This window comes from Empidonax traillii, unplaced genomic scaffold (genome assembly GCF_003031625.1).
Source record: "Empidonax traillii isolate 1590-97213 ecotype Southwest subspecies unplaced genomic scaffold, ASM303162v1 scaffold462:size771534, whole genome shotgun sequence".
In the NCBI taxonomy this organism is placed as follows: Eukaryota; Metazoa; Chordata; class Aves; order Passeriformes; family Tyrannidae; genus Empidonax; species Empidonax traillii.
In genome coordinates, this window is record NW_020955655.1 from 590,901 (window position 1) to 602,490 (window position 11,590).

At 50.5% G+C, this 11,590-nt stretch overlaps 1 protein-coding gene across 1 annotated transcript; it reads right to left on the reverse strand.

Annotated features, from left to right (window-relative positions):
• Nucleotides 1-3,427: 3,427 nt before the first annotated feature.
• KCTD2 (potassium channel tetramerization domain containing 2) lies at nt 3,428-11,586 on the reverse strand. Its single transcript, XM_027895664.1, has 6 exons — nt 11,283-11,586; nt 9,838-9,946; nt 9,133-9,224; nt 8,377-8,472; nt 7,401-7,526; nt 3,428-6,672 (listed from the first exon to the last, which is right to left on the reverse strand). Exons 1-6 carry the CDS (start codon nt 11,547-11,549, stop codon nt 6,643-6,645), a joined length of 720 nt encoding a protein of 239 aa, XP_027751465.1. The 5' UTR covers nt 11,550-11,586; the 3' UTR covers nt 3,428-6,642.
• Between the last annotated feature and the right edge of the window lie 4 nt (nt 11,587-11,590).

Below are 11,590 nucleotides of genomic sequence, written 5' to 3' on the forward strand. Positions count from 1 at the left end.
CTTTGCTCTGTCTCACCACTGTTTTCTGCCCTCCTGGGTCGACTTTGGATCTGCCTGGCTGTTTTGTGCTCATTAGTCACCAACAACGTGGGTGTAAGACCAGGTGAGAAACCTCCCTTTTGGGACCAGGTTTAATGGCCATTAGCCAATGCTGGGGATAACACAGCTTAGCCTGGAGATGGCAAGTGGGAGCTGAGGAGGCAGCTGGCACCAGAGCGTGCCCTGACAGCTCTCACTGTCCTGCAGGAATTCAGTGAGATGCAGCTTGTCCCTGCTCTGTATCCTGGTGTCAAACCTCTGGCTGTGGGTGGCTGCAGGTGGTTTGTGTGTGTGCTGGCCCTTGCCCTCCTGGCTGCCACCATCCCCCCTGGTCCCTGGCTGTGGCTGTCCCAGAGCCTGCGCTTTGTGCAGCAGGGGCAGTGCCAAGAAGGGCAGCATTCCCTGAGGCAACAGGGATGGCTCTGGAGAGGAGTCTGAGGAAAACATGGTTGCATAAACTCATGCTGGAGGTGGCTCTGCCTGACCTGGTGTGACATCCTGACCTGCCACATTGACCTCCTGTGCCCTGGGAGTGGGCAGAAAGAGGGACTGATGGTGGCACGGGGTACCCAGACAGATGGAGGCCCTCGATAGGAACCTGGCTGAGGATGCTGAGGATATCTGGAAGCTGCTGGTGCTTTTTCTTTTCCTGTAATTTCCCTAATTTGTGAAGGTGAGGAGGGTGATGTGATCCCTGGAAAGTGGGGCTTTTGAAGAATTGGAGTTACCTTGTCATTAACTGCAGGAAAACTGCAGTAGGTGAGGATGTGGCAGAGGGAAGGGGCAGTGGGCTGTGTTAGAGTCCAGCTCTGCTGCATCCCATTTCTTCCACAGATTCACACTGGGGGCCCTGAGCAGTGGCTGGAGGTGGTTCCCTCTAACAAGCTCTTAATTGTCATTTAGTTGGCTTTTATTAATAAGGAATAAGGGACTTAGTAGGAGAAGGATCAAGAAGAGCATTTTCTTGTGCCTGGCTGCTGGATCCAGGGAGCAGGTGGAGGAGGTTGTGGGGGGTTGAAGCAGCCAGAACTTGTGGAGCGTGGTTTTTAGGAAGCCAGCAGGATTTTGGGCTCCAGCTTGCCAGCTTTGGCTGTTTAGCTCCCAGCAGATGCTCTGCCATCCCAGCCAGGCCTCGCACAGATCTCCTGTCCAAGGACAGTTTCTCCAAGGAAGGTGTGGGTGATGCCTAGAAGTCACAACAGGGTAGGAAAGGAGATCCAACAACTTAGTGCCCACACTCAGGCTCTTCCTGCCCACATCCAGAGGGCTCAGGATGTTCAGCTTTGTGATTTCTGGAAAACGAAAGGCAGGAGCTCTTCATCCCACTGGGAAGTGCAGATCACTGTATGCCTTAAGGGTTGTGTGTGGAAACAGCAAAATGTGGCCTTGAGCCTTTGTTTTGTGGGCAAGTCCCCTTTTGGTTTGGCAAACATGATCATCCCCTTCTTACTTTTTACATGTTTCTCTGCATTCAAATTTTAGATGAGAACCCACTGGAACACCAGGATGAGGATGACCATTTGTCAGGTGTTTCCTAGCCCTTTAGTGCCTAAATCTGCCTGCTTTTCTGAGACATCTTGAACTCAGTGCCCAGGTTAAAGGCCTGTCTCCTCGCTTGGTTGCCCAAATGGTTTTCCTCATTTTTAGCCACTGTCATTTGAATTCATCAAGGTCACTGGTGCGTGTTTTTCTGCCTGTGCTGATGGACCTGCTGCCCAGACTGCCCTGAGCTCAAGGATTTTCTTGGTGATACAGAGACTAGCAGAGCTCTCAGCCCAATGAAGGTCTGTTTGAGACACACAAAACTTGAGGACTCCTTGCACTTCAGGCTGATAATGGACTTGTATCAGACTCCCACCTGCTGAGGTCTGGGGAACCCCTAGGGATAGGTTGCTAATAGGAAATATTGCCAGAAGGTCAAATAGCTTTTAGATGAGCCTTTGCTCATCTCTTACACCACAGTCTGAAGGCAATCACTAGGGCACTGCAGCTCCTTTACTGTGGTTTGGAGAAACCAAAGTCCTTCTCCAGCCCTGGAAGCGAGTGGGTATGGCTGGGGGGTTCTCTGCCTATAAGAAGGTTGGGTTAAACCTTCAGTTACTGCCTCAAAACCAGATCTAGGTGGAAGGACATGGCTGAGGTCCTTGTTTCCTAAACAAGTTAGTAAGCTGGGTGGAAAATATGTGCATGTTTCCTGTCTGCAGAGAGATCTGGGTTGATGACTTTGTGCCAGGTGAGGGTGGGTGGGTCAGTGACGAACTGACCTTCATTTTTATGGGAGAGCCTGAGGCAGAGAAAAGGGGATGGAGGTGTTGTGCAAGATGCACGTGTGGCTGTGGCAGGACCCCTGCACAGCTGGGTTTCACCCTCCCACATGTGTGTGGAGAGGGGAAATGCAGCCACAGCTTCCACTGCTTTTTGCCGGAGCCCCAGGCCAAGCAGTCGGATGCTGAGAGGTGCCTCACACTGCTAAAACCCTTTCCTATCCTAATGTCAATTATGGTTTCCTCTTTGTCCACAGACATGAGCAGGCAGGCCAGAAAAACCAATTATTAATTATGTTCCAGGCCAAACTGGCAGGGGCAATGCTGAGGTGACAAATAGGAGTGTTGAGGGGAGATGAGCACCAGCCCCAGGGAGCCAGGTGGCCCCTGGACACAACTCAGGGGCCAAGGGAGAGCCTGAGCCTCTCTTTACACAGGAGGCTTCCAACCAAGAAAAGGCTGATAAAGTGGTTTTAAAGTCCCTCTGCCACAGCTTGGATGCAGGCACTACTTACTTCATGGCTATCAGAAAATCTCTGATGTTTTATTACTCATCTTTTTCACAAGCACTTGGCAAAGCCACCTGGAGAATTTATTTCCCCCAGTTGCCTCTGGCAGCAGAAGGGACCAAATTAGTACGTTCCTTGGGTGTTTTTTTTGTGGTGCCATTCACCTCCTGCCTTGGTGGTGGTCCAGAGTCAAGTAGGGGTTTAGCAAATGAAAGCTGACAGAGAAAAAAAAATCCTCTTCCTTTCTTAGCTACTCACATTTAATGTTTTTTATGAATGTTCTAATTGCTTGTGGTTGTCAGTGGAAATGTTTAAGATAAATGTGGAAGTTTACATTCTTCTGTATAGCAGATCAGAAACAAGCTTCAGTTGTGCCTTTGTCTCTGAAAGTAGCTCAGGAGGACTCCAAAATCTCATTAGATTCTCCTTTTGGGAAACCACTGTTAAAAATGAATTGCAGCCAGCAGCAGGTACCCAATTTGCACCTGCTTCCCCCACGCTGCAGTATCTGTGTGAGGTGGTGTGGGGGAAGCAGGAGGCCACAGACCGGCCTTCTAACTTTTCAAACCCATCGCAGAATCTTTATTGGAAAAAAAAAAAAATAACCACAGCATCTCAACTGTTATTCAAACACATTTAATAAACAAAGAGAAACAGTAGCAAAGGGCACTGACATGTGACAAACTGTACAAAACCTCCGGGGAGGAGCCCACGGCCCGGCTGCTCCGGCCCCCACCCCGCAGCCAACCAGGCCCCCTTCGCCTCAGCCCACTCAGTCACCCCTGAGAAAAATCGATTTTTTTTTTTTGTTTTGTTTTAAAAATGTGCAGAAACAAAGACACTTCAAGAGGTTATTTCCAGTCTTGCCACAATGGAACAATTTAGGCCACTGGGAAAGTTTAAAGAAAACCAAAGTGTCGTACGCTCCATTCCCAGGATTAGCGCTTTAAAGTGAACCTTCCCAAGAGGCACAAGCACTCTTGGACAGCCAGTAGATCTACCCCTGCTTACCTACTCTACTCACCACAACATGCTACACTGTTTTTTTTTAGAGTGAATGGGACAAATTTCATCCTAATTCAGCACTAGTTTTGATATAGTTGTGACTGAGTGAAAGGCAATGGAAGGAAAAGCCCTGTTTGAGCACAGAAGGGATGCAACTGGTGCATAATGCTGAGACCAGCCCTGGTCTCAGGGTAAAGGTGACCTAGCACAGTCAGGGAAGGAGAAATCCTCCACTGGGAATGTACCTGCTCTGGATGGACTTCGTGCCTGGTCCTAAACACCACCCAAGAACTCAAATGTCCACAGTACCAATGACTGGTTTTCTACCAAAACCTTTTTCTGTCGAACTTAAAAAGACCCAGAGAGTCTGTGGTCCCCTGACACCTCCTCCTTGCTGAGAGAGGAGGGGAAAACCAAGATGCAACTCTGATGGTCTTTCTTGTGCATGTCAGTTCAACAGCCGTGCCATTCACCTCGTAACTTTTGGCTCTCTGTGGCTCAGAGGGGACAGCAAAGGCATCACTCTGCATCAGGCAATCCTCTGCTGGACTTCACCAAGGTGTTCAGGTGGCAGCAATGTGACAAAAGCATCTTGACCCGTTCCTGTTGCCTTTAGTTTGATATTTCTTGACCAGTTCCCAGAAACTCCCTCCTCTGAAGAAGGGGAAGAAGACAGATGAGAGTGTTAGGGGGCTTTTTAGGCTGCTAACTTGCATACATGTGCCTCTTGATTTCTTAGCTGTGAGCACAGACAGTGACTGAGGCTACAAGATGCACACAGAGGAGAGAGATCTATACACATCACAGTGTTGTTCAGGCCCAGCCAAGGTGTGGTCTGATCACACCAACACCAGCTCACCACGTTATAAACAGGGAAGGTGGAAGGCAGAAGAGCTGGGCTCTCCAGTGTGATGACAAACCAGCTGCGATTCCACAGCCCATAACCAACACAACGTGGATCCAAAGACATTCGGCACAGCCTGCTGTTACCAGGACTAATTAGCACGGACAATTAACCAGTCTGTCTTGAGAATGGGGCAAAGGCTCCACCGGAGGAGGTACATTGGCAAAGCAGGATGGAGAGGACAGGCAAGAGAGAAGGACTGAAGAGAGGCAGAGCACAGCGGTGCCGCTCGGTGTCTTTGCTGCACGGCTTGGTCACTGAACTGGTTGTTGGCAACGCTGCTGCAAGGCCCCATCAGCAACAAGTGGTAAGACGGGAAACCTGCCTGATTCTATCTCAAAACTTTCAGGAGACCACAGGTAGCTGAAGGGCTCCAGAAAGGGGCCCAGCTCCTCAGTCCAGGTGAGGAATTTTCTGATTCCTTATCGAGAAGCATTTGCTCTGAGCTTGTCAGTGTCTGTGAATTCCAGCGTCTCTGAAGCTTTGCTGTAATGTCAGTTTGGGACTTGACTGAAAATGACCCAAGTGCCAGGACACTTGGGCTACAAAGAACAAAGCCAGGATGAAAGGGGAAAAACATGCAGCAAATTCCTATGAAATTCCATTTACCAGACTAGGAGGAACATGCCCTTGGTTAGGGGTGGCACAGAGTAACAGAGAGGAACCAGTGACTGCAGTTTGGCTAAGATTAGATTCAAGAGAGGCACAAACGAACATTTTGCACATCCATCCAAGGCATTCCAAAAAAAAAGAAAAAAAAAAAAAAAAGAAAACGGAAAAAAAAGTCACAGAAGTCGACACATCACTTTGGACAAGAAACAATACAACGATTTGGCAACTTTTCACCAAATTCCCCCACCCCAGCTCTGTGATGTCCCTCTGTAATCTGAGGCAATCTCCCAAAGTTGGGGATGTGAGGGGGCCGCAGATAATAGGGGATCTCCTCCGCAAAGGATCTCGAGGGGTCAAACCAACCTACCTGCCTGCTACAGTACAAAAGGAATTCTGCCTGGAGCCCTCCCTGGAGAGAGGGAAGGAGACAGAGCCCACACTGCTGGAGACAAACAAGGCAAAGCTGAACTTGGCAGCGACAAGTCCCTAAACCTTGTGACTTTGCACCAGGCTAAGATACGGCCCTGGCAGGGCATTGGAGGGGAAGATGTCACCCCTCTTCCTCTGTAGAGAAGTGTAAAGGACAGAGCTATCACTATTTTGGGTGAACACAGGCCTCTTTGTTTGCATGCAAAGTAATGGGCTCTGGGAAATGCCAGGAGCCCACGTGTAATAGTGTTAACAGTGAGACCTGTGTCAGATGGACACACAATTCCCTTCCCCTTAGATCTAAACTCAGCTCTTAGGAGTCGAACACGGAACAAATACAAAGCAAGGATGGAAAAGTCTGTGTGGATTTTTTTAGGAGTGGTTGTTTTGTTCCTCCTTTTAAAGCCCTGTTCTTCTGACTGGGGGAGGAAGGGGGAGCATTGCAAGGTCCCTGCACTTTTCTGGTGGCAGACCTGGGTGCAAGAAATGGCACAGCTCAAATCTTCCCACCCACACCAGCCTGTGGAAGGTGGGACTGATTACAAGGGCCTGAGGACCTGAGCAACCTCCACAAAGGCTCTGACTGGGAATCTGGCCCAGCCGTTGTTGGAAAAATTCAATACAGCGCTGGCCAAGAAAATAAAACAAATACTTGTGGAAAGGACCATCCAACTGGAAGAGTCTCTCCCTTCCTTGGTTTCTGGGGTAAGAGGGAAGCCTTTGGTTACGACCAGAATTATTTGCCACTGGCAGGACAGGCTCAGCTTTGCTTTGCATTGGCTTGGTTACTGTACAAGGGCCGGTGTCCCTGCGGAGAGATGCTCTGCCCAGCTGGACTGCCCTGCGACATCCGGGAGTTGGAACGGAGCGGACACTTGAATTACATCCGGGATCCTCGCTCCTGAAGAATCTGGAACAGGAGAGACCTTCTGTGAAAACCTCAGACAACTTCAGATGCAAAAGTTCACCTTCAGAGTCCTTGTTTTTGGCAGGGAAAGGAAACATGGACTGACATGGGAGGAGCTTGCTGGCTTTTGTGCCACCACAAGGACTGACAGGCTGGTTAAAGTTGAGGGAGCCCCTTTTCTAGAAATCTTGCTTAGCTGTCTGCCAGGAGTTAAGGATGTCACCTTTTGTTTCTATCTGGGGGGAAAAAAAATTGCATTCATAGAATAGTTTGGGTTGGAAGGGACCTTAAAGCTCATCTTGTTCCGCTCCCCTGCCACGGGCAGGGACAACTTCCACTAGACCAGGTTGCTCGAAGCCCCATCCAACCTGGCCTAGGACACTTCCAGGGATGGAGAAGACTGAAAGAAAACAGAAACCTTGTTTCTCCCTGCAGCACCCTTCAACCACAAAACGTGACTGACTTCAAAGGTCTTTGCTACTCTGGCCTCCTTTTCCAAGTTTCTCTTTCTTCCTTTTTTTTTTTTTTTTTTGGTCTTAATTTGAAGTGTACAAAGAGCCTCAGCTCCCGGCCTACAGTAAAACATGAAATCTTCCAAGAGGGGATGATGCAGGAGGCAACAGGACAGCTGGTACACAGAACTGCTGCTGCACATTGTGAATCTGCTGGTACAGGAAGGGCTTTTCTTTCACAGGGGAATTCAGGTCGATAAACCTGAGCAGGTGCCTTACCTTGGCCTTCTCACTCGGCTCCTTGACAATCCCATTGGTAGAATTGTTGAGCTCCCTGGACACAACACAGAGGAATTCTGCCTGGTCTTCATTTCCATAGTTATAGGAAGATCCAATGCTGATCAGCTGTGCAACAGGAGACAGCCAAGGTAACTATCAGTAAGTCTTGACTTTTGCTTTATTCCTAGAATTGCTCTGTGAGGTAGAACTGTCCTGGGAGATCTGTTCTGGACCTGCAGTCCCCTGCAGCCTCCTGTGTGTGTGTAAGGCAGGGACACAGCCGAGCTCCACAGCCCTCTAGTGGCACCTGGAGTCCCAGGAAGGAATTCCAGCCTGAAACTAATGCTGGACACAGCATAACATTGGCCAATTTCTGAGGGCGGAAAAGGGAAAAACAGATTGTGCAACATATAATATCCAGCTCACTCAGATGTGGGCAGGCAGTGCAGGTTGCCTGGTCCACACTGAACTCAGTTCTCAGCCTGCCTTGTGACTCTGATGTGGAAATGGGAATTCTTTACCCCAGGCAGATGTTGGATTAACTGGGGACATGTGGCAAACCAACACCATCCTTTATGTAGATGCTGTCAAGATGGAGTTTGGTATCTGTGTAAATGGGATTATATTCTATTACTGTTGTGTTGAGGGTGTCTGGACTCGATCCAAGAAATCCCATCTGTCTCATTTATCATTATTACATTAAAAGAACATCCTAGAGCGCAGAGCTAATTTGTCATTTACAACTCAGTTCTGCTTCCCAGAGAATAAATCTAAGTCATCTGAAGCAAGCAACGTGAGCTTTATAAACTCTGTGTATCCAGGAAACCTCAGCGTGCAGTGTGCACCCCAACTCCTCTGTCCTAACGGATTTCAGAAGAGCCAGATCCCTATTTATATATAAACAGATGCAGTCAACAGCCTTCCTGGAGAGATCAGCACCTGCACTGCTGACTCTGCCACTCTCAGGTAACAGTACCTGTTCAAACTTCCACCCGTCGGACATGGTGGACACCATCTGTGTGAGCTCTTCCTCTTGGCACTGCAGGACTCTGTACACGTGCTTCACAGGTCCCTAGGGCAAGGAGAATAATTGCTGTAGTTTAGTAATTACTGTGCTATCAAGCTAAAAGTTAATAAGCTTCTCCTGCTCTTGTCTTACTGAAGAATTCAGAGCCCTGCAGGCTTTCTGAGGTTTCATCCCATCGATTCCAAAACAGACATATTTGGCTGGCACACTTCTCTTAAAAGCCTTCTAGGTGTCTAAGGGCCAGGGAAAGCAAATCTTCTTTGGCTTTCAAAGCTACTTGCTGCTTTCTGAAAACATTTTTGAAATTGAATCTACTGGGTGTGTTAATATCAGCTGAGCATCAATGGGAAAACTGCCACAGGGAGACAGATATAAAGGGAAAAATGGTTTGGAGAGGGAAGGGTTTGAGCTATTCTTCACCAAAGCACTATGTTGCGCTTTATAACCACCCATCTCTGTCCTGTCCCCTCCTGTGTAACTGTCCCTTGCCTTTCCCTGCACTGCTAGGAGATGACTCAGTGGTCTGTGCTTTAACAAGCCATAACAGACACTCTTTCCCAGCTGCGCCCTGGATCCACCTCACAGCTCTTATCCCTCTGTTACTGCTGAGCCAAAGAGCTGCTGCTGCTGCTGCAGGGTCTGCAGCCTCCCTTGTCTTTCTGTGCTCCAGACCTGACAGGCTCCACAACCCCCGTGTGCATTTACTTGAGAGGTTCTGTTCTCGTTGTCCCGTATCCGCTCCTTCACCAGCCGCACGAGGGACGCGATGTTGTAAAACTCGGCTTCTTCCAGCACCCCTGCAAGAGGAACCCAAAGCAGAGACAAATTCTGTTACTCTGCACAGGGTAGAATGAAGATGATTCTGCTACAAGGATGGCAACACCTGCTCCCGACTCCAAATCCAGCTGAGATGTGAGAACCCCAAATGCTGAACAGACTGTGCCACCCATCTCCTGCTCCCAGGCGGGGAGAAAATGCCTGACTCGCTGTCACCTCCCCTTGTGACTTAGAGGATCTTTAAGGAAGATTATTCCCCTTTCCCTGGGATTATCAGAAACCTTGTGGTACAATATTTTATTCACCCAGCCCCATTAAGGGAAAGCCCCCGGAGCTGCCTGCTCAGGGAGAACCACAGTCTGTGAGGGGGAGATGGACTGTGACAGACCTTGGGCTCAGCAGGACAGTGACAGGGTGTGCTGAGAGCTGCAGCTTTTGGGAAGACACAGGATCTGATGGTTCACTCCCTGTTAATGAGCAGTTAACAGTACTAACTGACAGCAACCCTGGGGAACGTGGTCGCTCACCCCTCAGCAGGGCAGGGGCCCTGTGCACTGGGGCTGGTCTCTGCTGAGGGCTCTTGGACGAGCTGTCCAAAAGCATTTCCAGGTTTTCCTGGTGTTTTTCTCTCACCTTCCTCTGCAAGCTCCTTGTTTATGATGAGCTTCCCGTGCCGGAGGTAGTTCAGTATCGGGCCAAAGTAGGTGGGGTCTCTGTCGATGAGATACGCCCCCGTCTCATCCTGAGGAGCAAAGGGAGGGTTCAGTGGTACCAGGACAAGATAACCCAGCTTAACACAACAAACTGAACAGCTTCCCTCTGAGGACCTGGATTCATCTGCCTGTGGGAGGTGTAGGAATGACACCACACTTAAACCAACCTTTTTCAGGATCTGAACTACAAATGTCACAGCTCAGCAGCTCTGGGAGGTGCCTCACACGAAGCACTTGTGCAGACAGGGTTGGTACACCCAGAGAGAGAAGCAGGGCTTTGTTTTTCTTCACTGCAATAATAAGAACCAAAAGCTGGCAGTTGCGTTCTGCCTAAATTTGTTGTCCAGACTGGTTTAACCAGGGGGGCTCTACAGGAAAATGGGATCTCCAGTTCCAACCAGGGGCACCTGACAGCTGAAGTTGTTCAATTTTTCCTTTCCAGTCCTGCCAACACAGATTGCAAAGCTCCAGCCGTGTCTCCAGCCACACAACAACTACTGGCATTAAATAACCCACAATTCACAGCCAAAAACACCTCTTGAGCAGCTCTGAAGCACTGACAAAACCCCTGTGTAGAACTCTCATATCCCTCTCTTAGATCACTGTAAACCAATGTTTCTCCTGCCAATCTAAAGGAATAACAACTGTGCAAACCCACTCTGAAATGTCACCTCCTCTCCTCAGGGATGCTGCTGAGTGTGATCAAACTATCCAGAGACATCTTTTGATTAAACTCTGAATGGAACAGCAACAGACCTGACTGATTCAGTCTGACCTACCCACGACACAGTTACACCACCTCGAGCAGCAGATCCCGGGGAAAAAACGTGAAATTACAGGAATAACAGTTTGCAAAATCCTTCTGACAAACTGCAGCGACCTCAAAACTATCCAGGAACGTGCACAGTGATCTTTTATGAGAGCAAAGTATTTACATTCAAAAAAGACCCACAGACATGCTCAGGGTGAGAAATCACAAAATCTCTGCTTCTGTAACCACTGTCACAGTGGGGAGCGGCATCGCTGTGGGAAGGTGCTGGCTGGAGTCACCGAGGGAGGTGGAGGGATCGGACACCTGCGTGTCACAGGCACGAGGGTGACAAGGACTTTGGGGATGCCACAAGCTCCATGACCGTGGGATGCGAGGGACGAGCAGATGGCGTGTGACAGAGTGACGTGCGGGACCGGGGGGCTGCCGTGCAGATGAGCCCACCCGCACGGCGGGGTCCGGACCCGCACGGCCTCGGGGACGCCGCCCCGGGTGACAGCGGCTGCCGGGGGTGTCACCTCGCCCGCGGGACGGCGACACTGGCGGCCGTGGCGGGTCGGGGAGGGGCTGTCCCGGTGTCACCGCCGCGGCCTCACCTTGTCGGAGCCGAGCTCGGGCCCGTCCTGGCAGCAGAGGCGGCACAGGAAGGACTTGGGCTCCCGGCACAGGGTCTGCCGGGTGCTCACGAAGTACGTGCCGCCCACGTTCAGCCGCACCCACTTGGAGGCGGCGGCGTTGGCGGCGGGCGGGTTCGGCGGCCCGGCGGGCCCGGCCGCGCGCGGGCTGGGCGGCCCCGGCGCTCCCCCCGGGGCTCCCCCCGGGCCCGGGCTGGGCGTGCGGCCCCTCGGCGGCCCCTCGGCCATGGCGGCCCCTCAGCGCCCGCCCGGCGCCATCGCCGCCCCCG